The following is a 27,607-nucleotide window of genomic DNA, read 5'->3' on the forward strand; positions in this document are numbered from 1 at the left end:
AAATGATTATTTATTTCATGGGAAATTGAACTGTGTATTTATTTTCACGTTTTAAACATGATCAAGTACAGCAGTTTGGCAAGCTTCTACTGAGAAAGAAATGCGGAAATATTTTAGCAAATGGTGGTATGTCTCGAGATTAAGTGGGTTTTAAAAACCATTTCCATTTTAATGTCTGCAGATTGCACTGCTCCTGACACTAATATACTCATGCCCTGAGCAGTCTGCATCTAATTTGTGTTGTTATTTATCTGTTACTGCCAAATCTCTGCATTTAGTGTACAAGTCTGAAATTTGCCATTATAAATCCACATGAAGGGTTCAGTGTCATCCTGAACTACACTTCAATTGCTATTTACCTCTTTTATTGACAATAAATGGCATTCAATGCCCAGTCTATGAGAAAGCAAGAGAAACAATTTAATTTCTTGATGGTTTTCCATGTTAACTTAATGTCTGCTTACTAACATTCTATTGGGACAAATAGATGATACATGGGACAGTGTTTATTCAAAGTAGTTCCTATACATTTTAACAGGCAATTTACATGTGATGCCCAACAAGATAAAGTAAATCCATTCATCTTTCATCTCTGGCATATTTAAGATATGCATAAATCTTTCCCAGGGTTAGGATGATTGTACCTAAATGCTTCCTTGCTTCCCTAGTGACAATATGGCTTTCTTATATTTACTTTCCTCTTTGTCTTAAGATTGTGAACAAAGGATCAACTGGAAACAAAACAGTTTCTTTGGGGTTTTGGTATTGACCTTGTAGACCCATGAGTGCTGCAATTAAAAGTGAAGGGGGGTTTTTTTTGGAAGTAAGGCCAGATTTTTGATCTTCATCCAAGTCCAATATGTCATCACACATGAACAGGAGAGGTTAAAAGGGCAAATTTTTAAGCATTTGACTGTGCAACTGCTGCCTAATGTGTATACCCACAGTTTTTACAGTTAACACACAAATTTGGCAACTATGCACTCAACTGGCTCCTTGCAACTTTGAAATGTTAACAAATATGCTTAGAGTATAAATAGTCAGATGACTAAATTGTTATACTCACCTTCATAGCAGTTTTAGCTGAAATTAATGGTATTTTCTTAAATGAAGCTAAATAAAAACATTTGAATTTTCATGCATAAATGAGATTTGCAATTAGACAAAACCATTTTTGTTTGTTCTACAAAGACATGGAGGATATACTAAAAAGACTGGTAAACATTTTCTAATCAAATGTCTTAACAGCCATCATCAATTTTGTTTTATAATGACTTCGACATTCTAAGGATTCTTTTCTTAGACACTTTTACTGCAACTAAAATTTGTTATGATGATATTCCCAGAAGGCAAAAACTGGTGAGGTACCAGTGAGCATTGCTGAAGAACATTGGTTTGCACACTTATATTTGAAATTGCCTATTGGGAAAATACTTTATAAAATTCCAAGCAGCACTGGCGACATTTTTAATGTCTAAAACTTCAAGCTTGATGTCTAATCAGAAACTCATCTTTGAACAAGACAACACCTTTAAAGCCCATACCAAGTACATCTCTCATTAGTGTAGTTCTGACTCACAGAAAGATTGCCAGTTGAGATTGATAAAGAAAAATATTTCTCTTTAGCAATTAATTACTTTCAACATTGAGGCTGTGATAGAACAGTCTATGATATAAGTTTTCAGAAGTAATGGGGTTTGTTTTTTATTAGGTTTTTTGCTATAAAAAGGAATAGCTTACTGGAAAATATGAAACCAATTCAGATTTTTCAAAAAAATCCCAGTTTTTCTCTCTTGTTGACAGTGCTTAGAAAATGTGGGTTGACTTGTTTTTGATTGCTGTTTAAATAACAGATTAATTTAATAATCATTGGGATATTGAATAACAACAAATTATGGGGTGGGACAGCCAAACCCTGACCCTAATGACATTCTTATGTTAATTCTTATTTTCTTTCAGGCTCCTGCTTTCTTAATAAAACCTATAGTTTTGAAAATCGCTTTTAAACGTTGCAATTTATCCCAAAGTAGTTTGCTTGTAAGAGATAAGTTTACATATAGGGAGTGCATTTTATATGTGTGTATATATTTATTGCTTGACTCAAAGCCTGCTTAGGTGTATAGGTGTCCTTCCATTGAATGAGTTCCCATTGAATGAGAGATGGCTGTAAATGTGAGCCAGCTGCTAAAAAAGTAATTAGCAGGTAGTCCTTTTTACTGTGTGATTTATTTTAGCATATTCCAATTTAATTCCAAGTACTAATGATTAAATTTATGATTGGAAATGTTTATGAATTTTCATTACTGCAGTTGGTAATTGCAGTTGGTAAAAATACTGTGCATGGGCAGAGTATTTCTACAAGATCAGTAACAGCACACCCACAACAGAATAGAACTGAGCCTCTGCCCCTCACCCTGTGACCTTGCTGGCTATGACTGTGACTTTGTTAGCAAAAACACAGTATTTGTGCCCAAAATGCCTTATCTGAGTAACATTATATGGTTTCAATTAACATCAGTCATCATTTTTACTTCTACTAAGAGACTGTTTTTAGTCTCCTTTTTCAGACAAGGGCTCCATAGTAGTGCCTGGCACTGCAGGAACAAAAGCCACGGACTGGCGTATCTTTTGACACAAACTTGCTTAAAGCTGAGTATTCGCACAACTTCACAATATACTGACTTTCAAGTAGTTTTTCAGTATTCCACAGGGCGCACAATTAGATAAATATTTACAATTATCTTCTTCAATTTGCAATAAATATTTGCAATTATGTGTCACAGATTAACCTATACCATGATCTAAGGAGGACACAGAAAAGAATCCCACTGCCTCAAGGTGATGCTGCACAGGTTAAGCACCAGCACAGTGTCAGCTCCAGACTTGCTGCATCAAAGATTGAATCTGAATTCTGACTGATTGAGCCCATCATTCTTAAATTACAAATATTAAGCAATACACTTGCTTGTAAAAATATTTATTGGTACTGAGGCTATGAAACAGAAAACTGGGTCAGAAGATGTAGGTCTACAAAGGACTTTGGGTCAAATTCCTGAGCTGTTCTGCGGGAAAGTGTCCTGGGTTATAACAAAAATATTTGGAATCCAATGAAGTCTGCAATCTTAGATGCAATTTGTAGATTGTTAATGACAGAGGGTAAACGGGATAACGAACAACTTTCCCATGAGAATCTAATAGTTCTTCTGGATTATTTCTTTAGGTTTTGCCATTGCTTGTGGAGAAAAATAATGGGTGCCTTGAGATCAGTTTGCAACTTACAGGGTTTTCTTTTATTTTTTTTTCCACTGTGGAACACAAAATGTTTTTCTATGAAAAAGATCTTAGTGCATTATTTTTGAAATACTATAATTTTCACTAAACTCAGTTTCCAACTTGGTGCGTTCCAAGTATTGCAGAATTGTATTATTTTTGAAACTTATTTCCTTTGACCTGAAGTTACCTAGGAACAGACTGAAATCTGCATTCCTTTGAGAAAACCTCGTCCTGTTAAATTAATCTTCTTTGCATGGAATCATGTCTGTTTGCAATATTTAAACAGAATCGTTCAATGGTTAGGGTTTGAAGGGACCCTAAAAACCACCTGGTTCCAGCCCCCCTGCCATGGCAGGGACATCTTGCACTAGACCAGGGTGCTGAAAGCCCCATCCAACCTGGCCTGGAACACCTCCAGGACTGCTTCATAATTTGCAAACCTTCTCATTAACTTTCTGTTAAATTATCACAAAATAAGGCTTCTTAAATTCTACAATGCTGGCACAAAGCACTCCCAGCAGTGTAACCTTCATTGTATTTGGTATGTCAAGTGGAAAAATCACGGCTTGAGTTTGTTGAGTTTGTACTTTTCAGGCAGTGGGACCCATTGTTGCACTTAAAGGGTTCCAGAGCATCAATTTACAAAGCACTCTCATACTTCTATTCCACAAAGCCATATAAAACCAATTATTCATACTAGACATTAACAATTTCCTTCTACTTAAAAGTTGGTCAGTAGCAAATGAAAAGTGAATATTAGCACTTAAAATTTATCTGCAGTGTACTTACTCCTGTTTCCTGTTTTAAAGTAATGAAAATATCAAGGAGAAAATTTAGGAGTAAGTCCAGAAGCACACCTATTGACTTCAAAGTGAAGTTTTCACCTTTATTTGCTAATTGCATATTGATTTAGCCTGGAAAGAGAGAGCTGCAACAATTTTTGTTTAACTTTTAAATTCTTCCTGACATTTATATTGATAGACAAATTATTGCTGTAAATACTAATCTCCCTGGCGATGACAACCTCTCAGCATAAAGGAAATCCAATTAAGAGACTTATCAAAGTACAGAAATTTGCATAAGCAATACCTATGCAATTTCACAATTAAAATGTACCAGTACTACAATCAAAATGTCACAGCACATGGGCAGCAAATGCAGAGAAAATACATTTTCAGTGTAAAAGAGGAAAGCTAGACTGAAATCTTCCTCTTCTTTTAGCTCTATAAGGGACAATTTTACAGGAGCACTGGTAGAAATGACATGACAGCACTGTCATGTGAGATTTGTTATCGTTAACTCAGCTTCCCAGCACTGGAAGTTTGGAGAACAGATTTCATTGTCTCCCACCCTTTCAGACTAACAGTTCTAAGAAGGAAACTCTGTTTGGCATTCCAGTAAAACAGCCAGATCTCACTGTACCACAAGGGAATTCCTAACCTATCCAGCAGGGTTTCACTCCTGGACAGGAGACTGAACAGCACTTACCTTTTGAATCTAAATCTTACAGCCTTAGAATGCTGCCTGCATTTAGGAAAAGAATTAAAACATTCACTATTTGAAATTAACATAAACCTTTACCACTTTGGTCATTTTTTCTGGTCGAAAGTAATAGGCACAGCTTTAATTTAAGAGCATCAAAGTTTTAAGTGACCCCTGTAAGAGGAGAAATGCCACCTTGACAGAGGTCAGCACCTAGGATAAAACACAACAGACTCGTACATTCTTCAACACAGCCTCGAATAATTCAGTTTTATTGCTTTGTCACAAACAGTTGTATTAAAAAAAAAAAATAAAAAAAATGGAAAGGGCTTACTTGAAACAGTCATCACAAGCAATGTTCCCCGTGGTCTCCTTTATGGTGCGCTCGGAAACAAAGGCTGGGTACTCTGTGTCACAGGGCTCCAGGGTCTGCTTCAGCCTCTGAGCTATAGGCACAGCAAAAAACATCTTGATGTTAACATGAGGGGAACAGCACACAAAATTGTGAACAACATGAGATGCTGTGTTACAGAGCTCGCAGAGAACGGAAATGTTACTCAGCTTCTGCCACCCTGTGAGATTTCCTAGGCAGTGCATAACGCTATTTTTTCAATTAAATTAAAAAAAAAAAAGTTTATCCAGAGAATGTAATTTTGCAAGATATTGCTGTTAAAGTAGTTATTAATGGTTTAGCCATTGCCAACCTACTTTACATTTACGCATGAGTTTTTATTCTTTCTGTTTAGATCCAAGATGGATTTACTGTCACTTTTATCTCAGTGGTGCTGTGCATCACTAACCTTTATTCATGGGAGTTTACATTTATTTGGTATGTAAATTGTGGTATATTTTACTGAAGCCAAAACATCTATTTTGTATTACAGCTTGGGAATCTTTGTAGGGTTTCATCAGTTAAAATAACTCTGTGGGTGGGAGAGGCAGAAGAGTTACTTTACCCAACAGCAATGTTTGTTATCTGCTTCCCAAAATAGTAATAATTAAGACTCCATAGCACCTTTAATTTGAAGTCTTTGCAATGCAAGGAAAAAGTGTCACTATTTCAATCCTAAAGATTGGGAAGCTGAGTTACCAGGAAGCAATGGGGCTGGTTCAAGGTCAAACTACAGGACAGCTGCTCTTCTGGCTCTCACTCTGAAGTATCTGTCACAAAATGTTTCTCCCTCATTCCCTTTCTTTTTCCTCCCCACCCCTTCATTGCTCCTTAACACAGAGATACACTTTGCACATCAGCACAAATGTTAGCCCTATCTTAAACTAATTGCTAAGCAGGAAAACAAGATGAGGTATGACAAAAATAGATTACACAGAACAGGCTCTTGGGCTTGACAGACCTTCCCTGGAGATGATCTGTTTCAGAGTGAGTGGTGCATCCACTGAGCAGTGCCAGGGGAGCCACCACATCTGCATTTCCAATCACACCAGGGCAGGCATTTCTGAACTGTTCACACTTGTTTTATGTGATAAAAACACAAAAAATTATTCCACCAAATGCACAGATCTCAAAGGAGGTACTAAAGCTGGTCAGAAAAGTTTTGTTATCTCTGATGTGTTCACTGTGGTTGTGAGATGTTTAATAGTTCAGTATTTTTTAGAACATTGTCTTACTAGCTTACTGACATCTTCCCTTTCTCTTCTGTTCTCCTTATCTGTTGTCAGGAATGACTGGAGTTTATCACCTGTGTTGTGAGTCTACCCTCACTTGTATCAACATATGGCTTGTGTAACACAGAGGCTGAAAAGATTCACTGGTCTCACACTTCCTGCACCTCACTAGAGTCCAGAAGATGATAGGGCTGTCCAAGGTTTAGGGGTTCTTCTCTCTCATTTACAAATGTGATTGCAATTACAAGATCTTGTGCAGAAGTATTTTCCATAGCAGAGTTTGGCAAAAGAGCCAGTGTGTGTTGACCCTGCAGCATCTTCACAGTACATCACATTCTATTAACATCACAATTTCAGTGGGAAGCAGTTTCTCCACTCGAGGAATTGATTTTTTTTTCCCTCTGAGCTTTGGTAAATGTTCTTAAGTAAAAAATAAATGTGCAAGTTTATTAATTTTAATTTCATAAAGCACAGTCATAAATATGACAACTCTTAGTGGTAACATAGCATTACATTAGACAATACCTAAGCACATGCTTTTCTCTTCTGCTGTCTTGTAAAATATCTTCTGCTTTTTCCTCCTAAAATATGCTGCTTCCAAACAACCATCCCTTGCTACCTAACCAGATATGAACTGGGCAAGCACTACTCTGAAAATACTGAGATTCCAATGAGCATCTTGAGGGGGTATTTCCAGTACTCTTAACTCATCAAAGAAGTGGAGCAAGTGACTTGTGAAATTAAAACTTCACTGTCAACTAAACCATGAATGAAAATTTCTCAGTAATACTGGTCAATCAAAGTGCTGCACTGATAGTTTTGTTTTAAATAAAAGAAAGTTTGCAAGTTATTATTGCCTCTCCTGTAACAAGTGCACTCTTAAAACATGACTCGGACATGCATTTTCATGAGCTGAAGAGGGATGTTGTGTTTGAGAGATATTTTCTCCAGCATACAATGCAAGTTCCACTGGATGTTTCATGTCAGGCTATATTAACACATATTTGTGCCGTACACTTGGAAAAAAAAAATATTTCCTACACTGGCTGCTTTGGCTGCTCTGCAAGCACCAAGGACTGGGACAGGCACAGCTGCCACTCCTCAGGGAACAGATTTGCATTTTCTGGGTCCAGCACAGCAAACCTGGCTGTCCTTCACAGCCTCAGTGCTAGGGATGGTTCTCTTCATGCTTAGGGAAATCACTGAACAGTTGGTCTTGGTTTTAGGGGGCTGAGTGATATTTTATCTTCAGACAGGATATTATTTTGGCATAAAGACAGCCTAGTATCCAGGCAGTGCAGATATTAAATGAAGCCTAAAGCAGAAATTTTATCCCCTGCTTTGCTAAGAAGTATGCAAATATGAAGCTGAAGAATTCAGTTTAAATTCTTAAACCAGTCAATGACACACAGCACAATTTGCCTATTAAATTGTCACTTGAAGAGCACTGCTCTTGTAAAGTGGCCCTTTACTTTTAAGAAACACTTCTAAAAATGCCATAAAAAGTCTGTTAAAATATAGAAAGACAGCTTACACTGAAAACTTCCCATTCTTAGTGAAACTATTAAAACTTTCCATTATTTCAAATGAAACTTCTGCATTGAAAAAAAAATATTTTGAATAAATTGAATTTTACTACATTTTAATGTCTATTTTTAAATAACAAAACAAAATACAGATCAGCCTTTTTTTAGCATAAAATCTACTATCTTAAGCTTTAAAAAATATTTTTGTATGAAATAATAGAGATGGTCATATTTCTGTACACTTTTTTTGAAATGGCATTTTCCAGCACAATAACTCCACTACATTTTATGGCAGCTCTAGCAAAAAAAACCAAACCAAACCAAACAAAACAAAACAAAAAAAATTGTATAACTAAAACAGTGTAATTGCTTTATTCACAAAGATTGTTTTGGAATGAAGGGAAATGTTTTTTAAAAAAACATATTAAATCATTATCTACTATTTTATCTTTTCTGCTTTAGTTGTGTACTGTGTTCCTAGAGTGCACACAAGCACTTACTGGTTATTCACAGAAGATCTTAATTCTCTTGTGTTTTAGGAAACATTAACAAAGAAGAGAATGCTGGCATGGGAGGAAAACTATTATCAGATGTTTATTATTTAATCTAAAACAGTGTACACACATCTGAATTTCAAAAGTCCTAATTACTCTAGACATTTCTGCCATTATTCCAGGGCAAAAAAAAAAAAATCACACTTACCTTTGGCTGTTAGATCAGAGTGCCACCAACTGCATAGATTAAATTCCACAAGGAACCTGAAGAAATTATTAGAGTTTTCACATTACCCCACAGAATGTTTTCCAAATACTAAACTGGCAGTAGCTTGATAACGTTAATCCTATTTTAAATAAAAGCTAACACAGAACTGAAATTCAAGTTACTGGCATAACTCTGGGATTAGCACCTACTCCTATTCTCATATTTTTAGTGGGTTATTTTTTTACCTCTGAAAACTTATTCTGAAATTAACCCCACCAATAAATCATAGATTTACCCATTTTTAATTTAAAATATTGATTATATTTGGAGTGTTCATTAAAACTCTCAAAGTATGGCAGCACACTCTATTTTTGCTGTTGAACATTATTTCTCCATCATGTGGATATTTTAACTCCAGCAAAATGCCATGGGATTATAACTGTCCTGGCTACCACACAGAAGCACACGTAAAATAATTTATTTTATTAATTCTCAAATTGAAATAATAAAGCTGTTTTGTTTTGAAGAGCAGAAAAAATTAACCATTGCCTAATCAACTCTAACTAAATTGCAAAGAACACTAAAATAAACCATGATTTACTTGGAAGAATGGACTGAAAAGTGTCAGCCAATCAGTTGTTGTAAAGCAGAGAATGTGAAACAAATATTCAGTTCATCATATGCCCATGAATCTACAATACTTATAAATATAGAAGGTTTCTTAGCATTTGCAAAACTGTGAAATGTAGCATCAGTCTCATTTTAAAACAATTTATTTCCCTCAAATTAACTTAGAAAGCGGCATTTCAGATCAATCTCTGCCCTTGGCAGCAGCCAGTCATTTAATTCTCCTTAACTCTTATTCTGAACTTTGAAAAAAGCTTATACAATTTACAATTAAACAAAATGATTGCAAGAAAAAAATCAGTTTTATGTCAGTAAAGATAAAATTCACTCATATCTGCAGCTCTGCTTTCAGATAAGAATAATAATAAATCATATAACTTAATAACACTACACACTTTAAGGCTTGCTCTTCTCCATGTGATATTGCTATTTCTTAGGCACCTTCTCCTGAAGATAATGATCATTATGAATTAACTGGGAATTTTAGAAGAATTAATGGAGATAGAAAAATTCAGCAGCATCCAAGTACACCTTATCTGGCACTGCAATGGGTCCTTCCTGTGGAATTTTATGAAGTGACAAACCATACAGTGAGTCAGGGTAACAAGTTTCTCCCCTGACAGCAGCCCACCCAAGCAGCATCACAAACAGGCAGACATGAATCTAAAATTTAACAGTAACCACAGAAAGAAATTTGGGCTGTGTATTGTGATCTGCTAAACAAAGCCATGCAGATATAAGTGAAGACCATGAGTGTGATAAAAGTGAAAGTGCAGCCAAAATTCTCTCAGATTTCAAAATGCAAAATTGGGAAAAAAAAGACAAATATTAACATATTTAAAATCATCCAAGAAAAGCAGCACAATGCACGTACAATGCAAAAGGTAAAAATATAAATATGCAAAACTACAAAAATTTAGTAATTCATAGAAATATTCGTTACATTCTTGATGAAATCTACTTACAAGACAAGTTCAGTCATAATCCACTTTACTGCAGCAAAGAAGGCATTATAAGGCTGGAGAGAAGAAACTCATTTAATAAAACGTCAAAACATGCAGCATTTATAGCTTAACTGAATTCTTCATGTAAAAACCATCCTTTAGATATTCAAATGCATATGGAGCATAAAACCCTCCTTTTTTAGGGATCAAGAAATATTATTATACTGATTATTAAAATGCATAAGTAATGAAATTTTCTTTTTATAATACTTGGTCATATGCACAGATTATCAGTGGAAAAAGGAAAGTTTTTGGAAATGATTCTTAAATCTTTAACCTCTAGGGGTTCCTATTTCCCAGGCTATTGCTGGAGGAACAGCTCGGGCAGATAAAATGAGCTTTTCTTGGGCTGCAATTCACAGGCTTGCCTCTCTATAATGCAAATCTCTATTCATTACCTCAGCCTCATTAAGCTCAGAAAAGTCTGAATTTACCTAAATGTTTATCTGTGTCATTTGACAGTCCAGTTGTAAGTACTTTAAGCAGTTTTTTCCCTCCTCCCTCTGTTTTTCTGGATCATAACAAATACAGCAAATCCTTTGAAAATCCTCTGTTGACAGTACTTCTAATACATTCGGAATATTTCATTTTTCAAAAGACTATTAATAGGATTAATCTTTCATGAAAAAAGCCCGGCAGAAAAGTCAGTTTCCAGAAATTTGGAATTTCTCCCTCATTTTTGTTAGGATGTCCTAGTTGCATAAAGTTTTGCCGACTCTGTTGGATGCAAACAGAGCGTTTTAAAAACCAGAAATCATAATGATAGAACTCCTCAGATATCTAAAATCACGCCTAACCAGCCCAAAGCAGCACTCACTGAAGCAGTGCTGATAGGCAGAGCAGTAACAGGACAAGTAACATTTTCAGGGGCCACAGAGAAAGTTTCTGTGCAGGGGATTCAGACCCAAAGGACTCAAGTCAGTGCCACGGAAGGCTGAGATCCCAACCCAGCAGAATGCAAAATGTCTGAGACAGGAAAGATTTTCATCTGTGAAGCCCTGTCTCATAGGAAAAGATAAAGAACTACAAGACTTTCCTGGGGATGAAAGAAAAGAAAATGTCAGCCCTGTGGGACATCCTATTTATTTTAATTCCAAATCAAAAATCCTGAAATTTCGTGCCCAAGTAATTAAATTTACTATATACTTTTGTTTTCATAGTGCCAAATATAATGTAAAACAATATATCCGTTATTACTTATGAAGAATACTTATTTAGTGTGAAATATACCATGTGTTTTAGTAATTATTTTCACTAAGAAAATTATTTTCTAAAACTAGAAATTAATTCAAATTTCAAACCCCAGTGTATCTGAAAAAATTCATTAATGTCTACAAAAAATGAAAAAACATTTTGTTTTGAAATTCCAGTGCAAAAAACATGTAATTACATTGATATAAATGCATTCTCATGAAATGTGATTTTACTCAGGAGCCTTTTCCACTCACAGACAGTTCCTTTAAAAACTGCAACAAAAACTGCAGGAGTTTTTTTCTCTCTACATATTTAAACCACCATAGAGAGCCAAAATATTTTTTTTCTGTGGCTCCATGGTGCTGCTACATTTGCAGCAAAGTGGTTCTATGGAGAATCATGTAGGTCTTGGAGCAATTAAAACAAAAGAAGTGCTAAATAACAAAGTATTTATCTGGAGAGCTGTTAAGAAGGAATACTATTCTGACAAACGAATGGACCAGGTGATCTATAAGTCCAGTCCATCCCTAATTTATCACCTCACTCCCACAGTCTAAAAGGCTGGGATAGAATCTCTGATACCTCTTCCCTATGCTGTTTTAAATAGGAACTTTTTAGGGAGTTTCCCTCTTGTCCCTGTCTCTATTCCTCTATTTATGAAACCATAATTCTCAACAGGAAGGATAAACCTATGTAAGCAAACCTCTTGCTTAAGCAGAAATTATATTGGATACTGTCTAATAATCTGACATGCAAAAAACTGGGCAAAAAACCCAAGAAAATGAGGAATCAGCCCTATGTGTCTTTAATGCAAGTTCTCTTTATATTTTCTCAATAGTCATGGTTGATAGAAGTGACTGAATCAACAGGAAAATAATAACTTAAAACTCTGTTCATGTTTCATACTGAGGATCACCAAAATTCTCTTGAGGATTAAAAAGCTTGACTATCTCTAAATAAAAAAAATCCTTGACATGTCTCAGTGTATCCCATAAAAGATGCAAGGGCTTTTTTTCTGGATATCCTGGACAAAATTTGGAATAATAAAAAGACACCTTTTGGATTAGATCCCACTTTTTAAGGGATAATGCCTCAGCTCTACATCCTGAGTGCTTAGGCAAACTGAACTGAAGTCCCAAGTCTTTGGATAGAAGGTTTTTGTTAAGAGCTGTAATATATTTTAAGATATTTCATGCAAATGTGTTTCACAGCAGCCTGTTCTATTTCACTAATAGTTTAGGTCACACTGCAGTCTAGTATTTATGATGGGAAGATGGTCTTTTTCAGGGTTCAGACTTTAGTGGATAACAAACAGATAAATGCCATAAGTCCAGGCATATGGAAAACAGAATCATGTAAATATGTAAATGAAAACATCCCCAAATGTACAAAATTATTAAATGGCATTTTTTTTGGTTTTTTTCTAGTTAGATGTGCATTTAAAAATAAATAATATCAGGTAACTTTTCCAGACTGGCAAAATTGCCAGTGTTTTGCTGCTGTTCTCTTTACTTAAGAGTTTTTCGTGCTATTATTGTCATCTCTTTCTGAAAACAGTTCCTTTTTAATATGCAAAACCTCTATCTAACACCTGATCAGTTCTGATAGATTATTACAGCAATCAGTAAAATGGATGCATCACAAAGCATCCTTGGGATATTACCCTGATAGAGGATTTAGCAACAAGGAAGTGTTGCCTTGGCAAGACCCAGGTTGTCTCTAATCCAGCCTGGCAGAGGGACAGGGTTTGTACTCAAATTGCAACACAAGGGTTTAAGTGCATTGAAAATCCTGCTATAAAAGCCATGTTTAAATACTAGGGAAAAGGAATTTTTAAAATCACTGACTTGCATGCCTTGTCAATGAACCATTCCTTTTGTATAAAAAATTATTAAATTTTAATTACATATTTACATAGAGAAAAGGAATATGTGATTCCAGTCCCCCAGACAAAACACAATCTATTGCCAAATTTACAAATTCCTAAGAAGGCAAATTCACACAGTGCAAAAAATATTCTGACAGAACCTCAGAAATGGTGGCCCAGCATTAAAATGATTGAACTCGAAAAACCAGAACACTTTGTGTTCGTTTATAATGGACCATCCTTTGTATGCTCTGGGATAAACATGAGGAGCTGTAAGCATTCCAAATCAAAATAACAGTTTTACAGTGGCCATGAGATATTTGCAGCAATTTTCTTGATGATGGCATGGAAAGATGCTCATGAGAGGTGCTGTACTTACGTCCAGTAAGCTATGGGCACTGTCGCTACTCTCTTTGTTTGTCCTACACATGGCCTGGTAGTCATAAAGGGTAATTCTACAGGGAAGAACAGAAAACTGCTTGACTAAAAGAAGAAAACGCAGTGGAATAAAAATTATGATATGGAACATTCTGCTCACAAAGTGGACAGGAAAAAAAAATTGTAACAGCTTGGGGGGAAAGAGGGAATGGGACTGTTAAAATACAGGTTATATGGAAGAGTGTAAGAAATACTGTGAAAACTTTGTAAGGATTTTAGCAGACTACAGAACAAAGCAAAAGCATAACTGGGAGGAACCAGGGAAGATGTGCAGAGAGTGTAACATACAATGGCATAAACAATGTGGGGAGGAGGAGAGTACACATCCAACACAATGCTTAAACAATTGGTTCTGGACTAAGATCAGCACATTGAGCCCCAGAAAGTGAAAGAGCCTATGCATTTGAGAGGCTTCTCACAACAGACCACTCAAACTGCAGTAAAAGCAGAAATACTCTTCTACAGTCCCAGCATCTCAGTGCACAGCTGCTTTGAACACGGCATTGCTTCTGAAGGAGACAGAGGTGGAATTTCAGTGCATTGACAGTACAGATACTTGAAGCAGGATGGTTTTGCTTTACTTATTTTCAGGAAGGCAAAATATTCCAGATACTTGCTGTAATCAACTTATGCTAGAAGCCTCCTCAGATGCATAGTAAACAGGGAAATTTACTTATGCTTGCAATCTTACTCATCATCGAAACACTTCAGAGATCTAAATGTAAAATCCAGAACTCAGAGCTAGTACATGGAATTATTGTGATTATTTCTCTAAATATGTCTGTCCATAGAACAATCAATAAACTTTTTCCATCCACATAAAGAAAACATTTAAAATCTGTAGAAGATGTAAAGGATCTTTAACTGATAATTTGTAACAAGTGTAAATATATAGAACTCACAATTGTTATTTGAAACATTTCCATTTGACTTGTGCATCATCAGAGAGACAAGGGAACACAACTGAACAGAGATGGTTAATAGAGGTATGAGATGGAACTAAAATGTTTTGCAATGTGTGCCTTGCTTCTAAGTGGAGAGGAAAGAAAAGCACACAAATTCAGCTACACAGAGGATGTCCCAGAAGCTGCCAAAACCGGGTCATGAAATGCACTCAGCATCACCATGAGGCATTCTGCACTGCATGCCATGAAACCTTGCAAGTTGTACCAATAAAATGCTGTATTCCATTGGGGTAGAGACTATATTTTTTTTTTTCTGATCTAATTTTGTGACAGCAATCATCACTAAAAGCTTCTTTATTATGTCTATATTTTCTTTCTGGCTTACAGACAAAATCTCTAACATATTGGATGTCGCAGCTTCAACTGAACATTTAGCACATGGTCATACTGCTTACATCATTGTTTTTCTCTTTTGCTGAGAATAGCAATGCCTAGGAAGGCATTGTTGTGTGGACTGGCAGAGAGAGGCACATGGGAGACAAAACATAACTAGAGACCTAAACATGGTGTGAGTCGCACACTGACCATCCTTGGCAGCATCCCGCCCACGGCCAGATCCGCGCCCCAGATCTGCCAAGACAAACAGAGCAGTACACCGTGTAAGCTGTGCTGCCTCTGGGGCATGCAGAAATACACCACTTCCCCTAGCTTTGCCCTTCCTTCTTCCTCATCCTTTAGCCATGCTCAGGATCCAGCCCCTGGAAAGGAATTTCTAGAGCTCAGCCCTTCCAGCCTTAGCCACTATTTTATTCCTTGGGATCCAAGCACAGTGGTGTCGTGTGTGCACCTGGACCACCCAGTGATGGAGGCAAGAGATAAATGCATAGAAAAGGGCAGTTTACAGGTGTTCATGTGCTCTGTGCAGAGTATCAAGAAATTCCATATGGATTTCCATATGGATAAAAGAATCTCATCTTCCTTCATTTACTACCTAGCCTTAGAAGCAGAATACATCGTTTTGCCTGTATTCATTGTAAATGTTTTTTTCAATATATTTATTAATCTTGGTTCCATGTTTGAAAGTGTCCCACCTTTGAGTTTCAGACAGCAAAACTTCATGGTCAGCCAGTGGACTTCATTATTCTGCTAAGCAGTGTTAATCAACTACTCTTATAATACTATTATATATAGTGACCATGCTGTGTCCAGCTGATGATAGCGAGGGAACACAACTTCCTAAGCCCACCTGTGTGCCCAAATCCATGCTCTGTACCACAGCACCTCCCAGGGAACTCTGCTCTTGCTACAGAGGACATTCCTGAGACTTTCTGAGACCACCACACTGTCCCCCTCCACACCTGAAATCCAGAGAGCAACTGTCTTCAGCATCAGCTATTTAGCACAACCAAAATGTGCACTGTCAGTTTATGTAACTTCAGCAGCCAAACACATCTTACTGAAAACCCTTTTATTGCCAATTTCCTGATATAGTAAATGCCACTCTCCTACTTTTGAGCACTTATGACTGAGTACTGAATCTGGTTCAAGAAAATTAAACTTCCAAGACCTACAAGCAGCACAGGATATTTTGGCAGATGCAATTTCTATTGCTTTCAGCCAGGTTTTCATCACACCCATGGATTTCTACTTGGTAGTATAAAATACCACAAATGACAATTGTAGCAGCTGAAAGGTCTTCAATGCATAAAATTTCAAATGTTTTGTCAGCAGTTCAAGATTTCAAATAATGTGTAGGAAAGATAAGCTTTTTACCATGGAAGTGAACATCCAGTCTATAGGAAAAGAAAAAAATGTTTTAAAGAGCTGAACAAAGCAAGCCAATAATACAGAAATCCTAATTGTTGACCCTATGCTTTATTCAGGAGTCTGTGGAAAAATTAGTGATGACTATAGCTAGATTGTGGTGGAAAGATGCTCATAACTGAGACCTAAGATGTGCAGCCTGTCTGGCATTGCCACAAGGAAGGGAAAGAGGGACAGTGCTGAATGGTGCGAGGGCAAAGCAGTTCCTAAGCCTAGAGAGGCTCCTGTGGGGAGACAGCAGGACACTGCAGGAAACCCCAGGCTGTTGCTGCTCTGGCTCTCACACCTGCACTGACATTATCAGTGTCCAGAAGCTGCCAGGGTAATACCTTTCATCAAAATCGGTGGAAAGAATAAATCTAAATTACAGCACTTTGACAAAACAAACTCGTCATCACGTATCTTTGCTTTTATTGCTCAGCTATTCCCAATTGCCAATGTTCTCAAGGAATAACATGTATAAAAACTACAACTCAGCCTGTATTTACAGAATATGGAATGAAAACTTCTTTATGTAACAAATATGCCTGTGTTTCTCCTTAAGTGTATAAACTGATTCTGCATATGAATACACTGCCTTAAAAGTAATATTTACAGAGACAAAGTCAAACAATGCCTAAAACTCAGATTAAAGACATTAATTTTAGATATCACAGGATGAAAATATGGGCAGAAAACATACCCCACAGCAATGTGGGAGTTTCAGTGTGCAGGTACCAGATGCACATTTAGTAAATGCTGAAATAAAAAGTAAACCTTGTTGGTAATGACAATTTGTCTAATGCCAAGTCCAAAAACTGCAATTTGGAATGTTCCTGCAGTCTATGTCTGGTCTTCTCCAAAGCATACATGTAAGATTTGCCCAATTAATAGGCAGCTAAATCCATGAATGTAAAAATCCATGACTGTAAAAATTCACATGAAAATAAACACAAATTTTAAATGTGTCAATTTAGCACAAAAAAAAAAAGAATATTAAGATATTAGGAATATTAAGAATATCTCAATAAAATGCTTAAATATTAAATACTGGCCAAAATAGCAAAAATATCCTTAATTTGGAGGCTGTGCTGCATCAGTGAAAACTGTGTCCTGTTGTTAAGCAACCAGTTACTATTCTCATGATTTGGATTTAAGAATTTACTAAACTACTTTCTAGGAGAAGAACAAAGTTCTGAATTTCTTTTATTCTCATACCCTGGGGTAAAAAGCACTTGCTAGATTTTGCTTATAAAGCAAATCAAGGCAGACAGATGAAATTCTGCCTCTTGGTGCACATGGAGAGCGCAGGTGAAGGATCTGCACTACAAGAAAAATTAGGAAACAATAGAAGCTCTCAGAGCAGCAAGAAGTTGATAGAATGAGCCTCAGCTCCTGGGAAAGCTGCATTTCAGGGGTGTGCCACCTCAGTCCTACATCCTGACAACCTGGCCAAATGCCAATATTGACAAATACCAAAATTACAAAATTACTAAATGCCAAATACCAATGCATAGACTCTTCTGTGTAAGAGGATGCCTGCTGGAAAGAGAACGGTAAGAGGAAATGATGCTGCTTCCATATTTTTCATACAGAATTGCTCAGTTTTCCTCTTGCTGGAAAGGGTGAAAGTGTTTGGAAGTCAAGAGATGTTTCATTTTCTCTTAGAGATTTATTATGCTTATTTCTTTAGGGATCTCATTGCTTTGATAGCCCTTAATTTTCCTGATGTTAGTGTTGGTTTTTAGATTTTCATGGTTTGAGTTGTTGAATTTTTTTTCACTGTTTTTATATAAACAAAGTGCTGAGAAAAACATAAAGAAACTTTTCTAAGTTATGTGAAGCAGATACTTTTCCATAAGCACATCCTAATTTATTTAATAATACATTTAAATCATATTTAAATTATTTAACTGTGTGCAATACTTAAGGTATAAGATAAACATAATTTTGCTAAATGAAATCATAGAGCATGTCACGTTGCTGTGCAGGCACTGATATAGTTTTTCTCCCTAATTATAAACCCCATAAACTAAGAAAATATACATACATACATATGCACACATTATTCAAAAGAAGTACTGAGTTTAAAGAAATTGAGGAGGGAAGGAGGTATTTAAGTTCACTTTAAAAAATAAACAGCCAACATAAAAATTGAATTTCATCCTGCTGCAGGTTGAAAAGAAATACAGTCAGCAGCAAACAACCCCCTTTTGTTTAGCACTTCCATCTCAATCCTACAAAGCACTTCTATATCACTCCAAGTCTGCAGTAGTTGGGAGAGCAGACAAAGAGTTATTTCATTCCCTTTGTGGGTGCAGAAGCTTGGCAGGAATCACAAGGTGGGAGCACACACTGGCACTGCCACTCGGATCCCTGCACTGGAGGCAGAGGGGACTCCCAGCCCCAGGCTGCTGGGGCTGACAGCAAATCTTCTGCAGGGCACATCAGGCTCCACAGAACCTTCTAAACCCACCCCAGAGGGAGCACAACCAGCTCCAGAGGGCAGGGTTATAAAATTCACCTGCTGGAATGTGTACATGCCATGTAAGAAGCCAATTGCAGGGAAGGATGCTCTGGGCATTATCAGAAGGAAATGCAATGACAGAGCTCTCTCTCTGCTCTGCCCCCATGGTAAGAGCAGCAAGGACAATATAATGTGTGCAAGGCCCACCTGGTGCTCTCAGGGAAATGCCACTACTGACAGATATTGCCATTGAATGAAGCATCCTTTTTATTTAACTCCTATCTCATATAAATAAGTGTTGGAAAACCAAAATACAATCCCCACCCAGACAATTTAATAATCTTACAAATATTGTGAATGCATCTATTTTTCTTGAGAACCAGCAAAGATTTCTTCTTCCTATTGCTGGATAAATTATTTAAAGGCCTCATCTAGCACAGCTCAAAGACAGTTTGTTGGGGTTTTTTTTGCTGCTGCTATCTGCTGTAGGGGAAGTTGCTCACTTGCAATTACTCCACTTTGATTCTGTCCCATCTTTAACTGATTTGCAATGGTCAGTTTATCATGGTTGAATAATTGGCTCATTGTGCTTACATTTTCCTTAGTATGCAGCTCAGTTACACTGACCTTATGCCTTCATTATCTCCAATAATGAAGTACAAGACCAGCAAAATCCTAACCAATGGTCTAGTCCAAAGATCCACCCACAGCTCTCAAGCTATGCCTGTTTTCTCAATGGTGGTACCCACCACTGTCAATCACTGACTAGATGTTTTGTTTGAAATGCTTTGTGGGGCAGGACTAAACAAATTGGGACAAGTTAAAGCATTAACCCTTGGTTTTGACTGTATTTTGTCCTTTGCATTAAATAAAATGCTTCATCTCTTGTTCAAACAGATCCTTTCATTGCCAAATCCAGTTTATAAACAGTGGTATTACTTCACTTCCTTCTACAGCATATGTTAAAAATGTAGTGCTAAATGCAAAAAAGTCACCACCCTCAGAAAACTAGGATTGGGGATGATTCCATGAGTGCTAGATGCTCACATTTCAGGTCAGTCATTCACTGGGAGTGGTACTCAGCGGCCATGCACAGACACAGCTTAAGGGAGCTGATTTACCACGCAAGCCCACAAACCAGAGAGAGATTCAGAGAGGCTCTGCACAACCCTCACAGGTAGGAACTAAACTCAGTGATGGATGGCAGCAGGGATATCTCTTTTTATTCATACTAGAAATGCACAGGAAAATAAAGGAAAAGTATAAAAGGAATTTTCTTGTGCTGAAGAGGACAAAGGGGTACAGAACAGCTCTTTGACCACATGAACAATTCTTAGACCTCATGAAAGCCAGGAAGACTCCAGTGGTGAGTTACAGGTTAAAGGGAAATTTTATTCTTAATTCCTCAGAGTGCATAATTTATTTCAAAGGACAACACATAAAATCACTGTTAGTTTTGAATGTCACCATGATAGTGAGACCAGGTCAATAGTCACAACCACGTTCAAAGGTAAGTTAGCGTATGAATGGAGATGGATTACTGGGAGAACACATTTTCCCTTCAATAGCAGGACATTTTGCACTGTCTAGCTCAAGCAATCTCCAACTTTTTACAGGTCAAAATGATAATGTGGCATAAATGTTTTGCTTTAGAGCTGCATAAAACTGCTCAGTAGTGGATATGGCCCAATCTCTTTTCCACCTGAGCCCAGTGGGAAGAGGAAAAGGACAGTTTTAGCATTGCTGTCAAATAAACCATTGTTTAATAAGAAACTCACTCTAGGCTGACTCCAATACTCTCAATATTTGATGTGTATGGAATCAAATTACACTCAGGTTGTACAGAAAAGATACAGAGGTACAGATGAGAATCCAGCCACACTGCCACTCTTGGCTTCTTTATACATGATTTTGATTTTTTTGTTAGAAAATTTTTTAAGAGATAAAATGTTAATTCTTACCTCTTAAAAGAGCCCATTGATAGTAACTTGTTCATCACAGCCCCTTCAACCTCCCCAAAAAAGTAACCAGTCTGTAAGGGGAAAATGCAAGGAATTACCAAAAGTGTGGATAAATGCAAAACAACACTGGATGCAGTTTAAACTGGCATATTCAGGATCTGGCAAGAGTGGCTTTGACAGCTACACAGACAGGTTTTCAGGACTGCTGCTACATAAAACCTGAAAAGGACTTCCCAGTCAGGGCAAATTGTTGGGATTATATTATTGCCCCTGAGCAGATGTGAGAGCTTAAACAATATATTGAGGTACATTATATAACATCCAATGTCAAAAATAAAAGCCTTCCAAACCTAAAGCTTGTAAGGAAAACACACTAATCTGATCACAAACTCTTGTGATTAAAATGTTACTCAAAAAAAGATATAAACAGGTTGTGAGAGGATTTCATAAACAGTCATTAAAAAACATTGTTTATAATTCCTGTATGACCTGTTTAAGGAGCTGGAACAGTACATTTCATCAATCCTATAAATTTTAACTCCATTCAGAGTCATTTCATACTTAAAACCACTCAGCTTGATGAATTACTCATTTTGTCCCTATTCAGTACTTGTGGACTAATAAAAATAAATCTCTGTTGAGAAAACAAACATTGCTGTTATAAATTTGGTCAGCAAGATGGAAGTGACTCCGTCATCTGCAGCCATTCCTGTGACAGTGGAAAATCTTGCAAGTACAGCACTTTTCTACCTTGGGAAGACCTGTTTTATTTTAGAGCCTCAGCTCCCAGGAGGACTGGATATTTCTCTTCATTGTTTAAAGGGAGAAATCCCACAATTTATGAGGGGGAAAGGGCACTACACTCTCAAATTGCATGGATTCCATAGGTTTTGTATGAACTAAACCCCAATTCCATTACAAGGAACTTAGCTGACCTCAAGTATGCACCTGGGAGTTGGCAGGCAGAAAAGTTACAGCCCCAGCTAAAAAAAGGCATTCCTCCACCTAAAAGGCAAGTATTGCCTTTTTTTCCCCCTTCCTTTCCTCAGGGGAACCTTGGAACATTTTCCAAAACATATGGGTATGTAAAGTCTCCTAGAAACACAAGGAACATGACTAAAAATACCAGCTTCAATAGCCCTGGCTGACTGATGAAGAAAGATTACCCTAACGATTGGAGAGGCAGGCAACGTCAAGAAACTCCAAACCATAAATGCCTCACATAACCTTAGATAGCAATAAACCTGATTTGTCAGCTTGTGCACCAGTCTGATGAAGACATTTCAGTGACAGTTCTCTCTACAAAAGCTCCCTTTGTAAATGCCAGCTCTCCCCCAAGCAGTTACATTCAGGTTAGCATTTTTTTTAATACATCAGGATTTAGTTGCAATTCAGAACTACTCTGCCCCACAAACCTGATTCTTGGAGCAGTTCAGGTCATGTTTGGAAAGCTGATAGATAGAAAAACAGTGCTGAAGCAACCCCAGATAGGTCAGGAATTGGTAAGGCATCATCCCATTTCTCTACTCCTCCTCTACCGACAACAGTCTGTTTACTCACTATACATATATAAAATATATGTACACTATACTGTATATAAAATATACACTATACTATATATAAAATAGACATACACTAATATAATCTTATTATAAATTTACATAAACATAGAGACTTCCCTGCTGCCCCTCTTTGACCTGGATATATTTAACTAATAAAACAGGTCAGAATACATTTCCAGCCTACTTCTGGTGCAACAGTTGTCCAAATTATTCACAGGAATAGAAATGGCTTTTATCAGGTGACTACCAAAAGAAACATCTCTTCTTAATCATCACTGGCCATAGCCAGCTATGAGCTGGCCAATCACTGGCACAAGTCACAGCTCTGCATCTGTAAATAGCACCAACAACTAAAGGGGAAATGGGCAAACAGGTTTTCAGTGTATCAAGATTATTCCATAATGAGTGTATTTCTTAGGTCATGCTCATCATAACAAAATTCAGCTGAGGGCAAAATAGGAGTGTGGCTATTCCTATTCACAGTCCCAACACATGAAAACAATTCAACCTCAGACAATCCTGGCATGAAAACTGCTGAGGCACCATCCCAGCAGTTTTCAGGCAAAAGTTAATGAAAATGGTGATGGTTCCTTCACAAGGTTTGCAGGATTGAGCAAAACATTTTATGATTCTGTGATAATCATATTTCTGGTCCTCTCCATTGTGATGCTGAGGGCCTGATTTTAATCCTCCAATGACTTTAATCCCCTTCAGAAAACAAACTCTTCAGCCAACAGCTCTGTAAAATCTCATTATCTTAAGTTTGAATGTAAAAGCTCTGTGTCCTCCCCCTCTCCCTTCCCAGCCTTTCCATGTGACAAAAATGGCACAGGGATTTTTTTTTTTCTTGAAGTAAAAGCCTCTTACAGAAGACAGACATTTCTGCAGCAAGAAAGGTCTTTAAAGAGAACATTTATGAGTTTAAGAACAGACCCTGCTCCAATGGGAGAAAGAAACTGAGCTCCAGTGAGAATAAAGCTTATATTATTTGTAGAGGGAATTTTTTTTATATTTCTAATTCCTTTCCATTTTCAGATGGTGGCCTATTTTAAAAAAAGTAATTTTAGATTAATATATTACATGAGAAGTCTTAACAAAAATCTTAGACTTACCTGTTGATAGTCTTCAGACACTAAAATAAATCCATTGTTATCTATTAGGTAACAGTTGATTGTCTGAAAAATAATAAAATACTATTTTAATTTTTGATTTTAGGACACAGCAATAAGTTAATTATATACTTTACTTCTAAGTCAATTCTAAATGGCTAAAACATTCAGGTTTTTATAAGGTTTACATAAATTCAAAATAAGTGTAGTCTTGGTTATGGGATATCATCCAATTTAATTTGTATGCTTTTTTCATGCAAAACTAAACAAAGATGTGTACAGAATTGGAGGATATAATATAATTACAAACAAACATAAAAACCAAAATTTTGTGGTTTCATAATCCCTTCTTAAAAGTTTTCCTTATAGCAAAGTTTGCAAAGGCAGAGAACTTCAGTGCTCCTGATGGCTTCTCCTGTACTTGGAGAAAAACATCAGCACAATGTCATTACCCTAACGATGTACTAATGAAAACACAGTGTCAGCCTGCAGAACCAACAGGGGACCAGGCAGTATTTTTTAATTTGTTCATTGGGGGATGGGACCAGAAACTTCTGTAAAAGAGGCCCCACAGGTCTCCTAAAGCTTTTCAAATTGTATTTTTTAATTGGGAACTGGGTTTAGAGGCAGGACTGTTAGCTTTTGGTAGGTCAGACGTCTGAACTGTATAAAACAAGGTACAGCCAAATCAGAGCTTCCCTCCACACACACATGCACCATTTTAACCTCACAGAATTACTTGCTACAGGCAAAGTTTTAATTACTGCACTTCAGAGTTTCAACATGAGGTTTAACTCAAACCCTGAAACCTTGATATAACCCACTTTCTCCTCAGGTTTGCCAAATAACTATCTCAGTGTTAAATCTTTATTGTATTTCTATTGTTGGTCTAAATCAGCAACATTTTTATCTTTGCTTATTGAATTTTCCATGACATTTGTATAGAAGGAAAAAAAATAAGCCGAAAATGGCTTTCAATACAGGAATCCTCCTGGCTTTGTTTTTGATTCAAAACCTTTCCTGCAGCAAATGGGGAGATTTTTACAGAAATATGACAAATTATGATTTCTGCTGTGCTCTGCACATCCGGCAAGATCACTGTGCTGTTTTAGGGGGGAAAGCAGCCCCGTGCAGCTGTAGCTGTGCAAGTTGTGAAAATGCAGTCTGATGTTTCCAGAGATGCCCAGATGTGCCTGATTCTCATTCTGACCACATATTAGCACTTTCCTATGGGGCCAAAGAGGAGAAACTTGCAGAAATGCTAGCTTGAAGTGGAGGTTTTAAAAAAACCTGAAGCTGAAATCATGCAAAAGTTGAGAATGAACATCATTCCCTAATGCAATTGCAGGATATTCATTCTAAAAGGAGAACCCAAGGTACAGGCAGGCCCAGTGGCAGAAAACCTGTCAGAAAGGAAGTGTAAACAACTCATTTTCCACCTTTGGTGTGCTAGAAAGCCCAAAGCTGGCAGATGCAATGTGAAAAGCTGCTGGTGCTGGGCAGGAACTGAGCAGAGCTGATGCACTCAGAGAGGCAGCTCCTCCAGCCCAATGGGGTGTGAAGGATGGAATTTCAGATTCAGGCTCCAACTGCACAGCTCTGCTCTCCCCAAAGCCAGCTTGAAACCTCCCACTGACTGCACAGGAGAGGAGCTGAGTCAACACTGAGATCTTCTGAGGATACATATTTGCAGTCCTCATGCATGAAAGATTATTATAAAGATACTGCTTTAGAAACAGTATTTCTCCATAGTATAGAAAATAAATAAAAGAGGTCATGCTGGACAAGAAAAAGTGTAGGCTTAATTTCACAGTTTATGGCTTATGTGCTGTTGGGAAAAGACTGGCTCAATTCAAGAATTAGTGGCCATGTCTCAAATCTGTAAGATTTGGTTACTCACTAGCACATTTGTATCACTATAAAAGAAATTAATTTTTTAGCACTGTTATTGTAAACAGGCATAATGCAATAAATGGAATCTATATATTTTTTGTGGAATGTAAAGATAAGACGGTTTCAATTTCAATCCATTTTAGAAATATTAACTAGGAAAAAAAAAATTAATTCAGAACCATTCATTCACCACTTGCCAGCAAGATAAATAACTTCCAGTATTACTACTGTGTGAAAGAAACAGCTTGTAATTTAACTTTAGCATGGACAAAGGGCAGCGGAATACATTTACTTATTACTGGCAAATCTCAGATTTCTGATACAAGTTTTATGCATGGGATAATAGCATTTGCATAGACTAGAGCTGTATGAAAGAGCTCTAATTCACAATGTTTCACAGGTATTGGAAGGGAACTATGCTCAGGTTTGCCCAAAGGTTCAAGTTCAGTGAATTTCAGATTTCAAGGGAACGTTCCATAGGTGGAGAGTCCCTGAGCTTGTAAAACTGCAGGCATGAAGTCCAGAATAAACACAGCAAGAATGTTAACTGAGGTCTGAGAACACATCTGAACTACAGAAACTTTGATGCAGTTCAAGTCCTCTATGTATTTTTCACAGCTCCAGCATACAATAACAGTAATGGAATGTAATGTGGGTTAAGAAACCAAAAATGAAATAGAAAGAAAACAGAACATGCAAATAAAACATGAGGCATCAGGAAAACAAGAACAAATGAGCAAATTCAAAGCTCTCAAGAAAAAGACAGTATTTTTAATTAATGGGTTGTCTTGATTTTAGGATCAAAGGTATCACACATTCATCACTTGACTCCCTTTATTTTTAATTATACTTACAATTATCGTGTTATTATTAATAGTCATTAATATTTATTGACTATTGTACCATTCAATTTGCATTAATGTCTTCATGTTTACTTTTAAATGCTTTAATTTATACTATAAATGTTCAGCAGATATTTTCTTGCTATTGAGAGAAGCTGTGAAAGTCAACAGACTCACCAGAGGAGCTGTGATATTTGTTAGAGTCCTATTAACAGTGTGTTTCATCATTAAGGAAAAGTCTGGAATCTGTAAATCAGCAATGTCCACACTATTACTAAATTTCTATATGTATGGTTCCTGCTGGTGTCCAGCTGAAGACTTTAAACTGCTAGTGGCCTTTTTTTTTTCATTAACAATAAAGTGGTAAACAAATGCCTTAGCACTGCTGCAAATTATTTCCCAAACTGGATTCACAAAGCAGAAATTATTGCAGCACATATTTGAGGTACTGGAGTCAACTTTGTAATTCAGTGGGTACCTGTAACAGGCGTAAAAAAAGTCTCCCTATCCAAACAGTGTAATATTTACAAGGTGATAAAGACCATAAGGTACAATGAGATGCTCAAATTAAATTCATCAGCTGTATCTTTTACTGGAGTAGAGGTATACAATGGAAAAAAATCTGTTAAATACTTACTTCATCATCACAACTGATAGCACATCTGCCATCGAGAGATGCACACTACAGAGGATAAAAAAAATCAATATTTTCAATTCTCTCTTTGATTATTAAAAAATAAAACTTTATATAAATTCATATGAGCAAAATTTTAAAGGAGTTGATATTGATTAAACATCCTCATCTAAATTACTTCTAAAAATGACTTGTAAACTTTTGAATTATTCATCAAACGTGTTCTGTTTCTCTCTGCAGAGAAAGGGCTCATTCACACTGTAACTATTTCAGCTGCTTTAAACACCACAATCTCCTCCATACTCTTAATTTTTGAGGCCATTCATAGATGAGAGAAGATTCTCCAGCAGAGGTGGGGCAGGGTTTATTTTCTGTAACAGCACAGCTCCAATCGATTCTCAAACCAGGGATGGCATCTCCTAATTCTCAGAAAGTACCTGATTATCCTCTTCAGTGAGTACAAATTCTATTATCCGTGAATGGTTTAGGTACATTTTATTGAGCAGTGTCAGTGCCAACCATGATTCAGTAATGTAGTTTTGTTAACTGTGTGATCTTACAGTTACTTAGTGTTAGAGAGAAAACCTAGGTGAGAAGTCACGATTCTGCTGTCACTAGAAACAAATTCCACACTTCTGTTTACACTTTCTCTAAGGGAGAAAATCATGCACCAACAATGTAATTCCTTATGTATT

At 36.8% G+C, this 27,607-nt stretch overlaps 1 protein-coding gene across 4 annotated transcripts in view; it reads right to left on the reverse strand.

Annotated features, from left to right (window-relative positions):
* Positions 1-27,607, reverse strand: part of CACNA2D3 (calcium voltage-gated channel auxiliary subunit alpha2delta 3) — a 454,430-nt gene that overhangs the window by 12,801 nt on the left and 414,022 nt on the right. For all 4 annotated transcript variants that reach the window (XM_064723753.1, XM_064723751.1, XM_064723749.1 and 1 more), the window contains 7 exons: positions 26,916-26,960; positions 23,547-23,609; positions 20,873-20,943; positions 13,678-13,753; positions 10,199-10,251; positions 8,607-8,662; positions 5,090-5,201 (listed from right to left, as the gene is read on the reverse strand). In XM_064723753.1, the coding sequence (XP_064579823.1) occupies positions 5,090-5,201; positions 8,607-8,662; positions 10,199-10,251; positions 13,678-13,753; positions 20,873-20,943; positions 23,547-23,609; positions 26,916-26,960 (476 nt within the window). The remainder of the gene's footprint in view (positions 1-5,089; positions 5,202-8,606; positions 8,663-10,198; positions 10,252-13,677; positions 13,754-20,872; positions 20,944-23,546; positions 23,610-26,915; positions 26,961-27,607) is intronic.

This window comes from Zonotrichia leucophrys, chromosome 12, assembly GCF_028769735.1.
Source record: "Zonotrichia leucophrys gambelii isolate GWCS_2022_RI chromosome 12, RI_Zleu_2.0, whole genome shotgun sequence".
NCBI lineage: Eukaryota > Metazoa > Chordata > Aves > Passeriformes > Passerellidae > Zonotrichia > Zonotrichia leucophrys.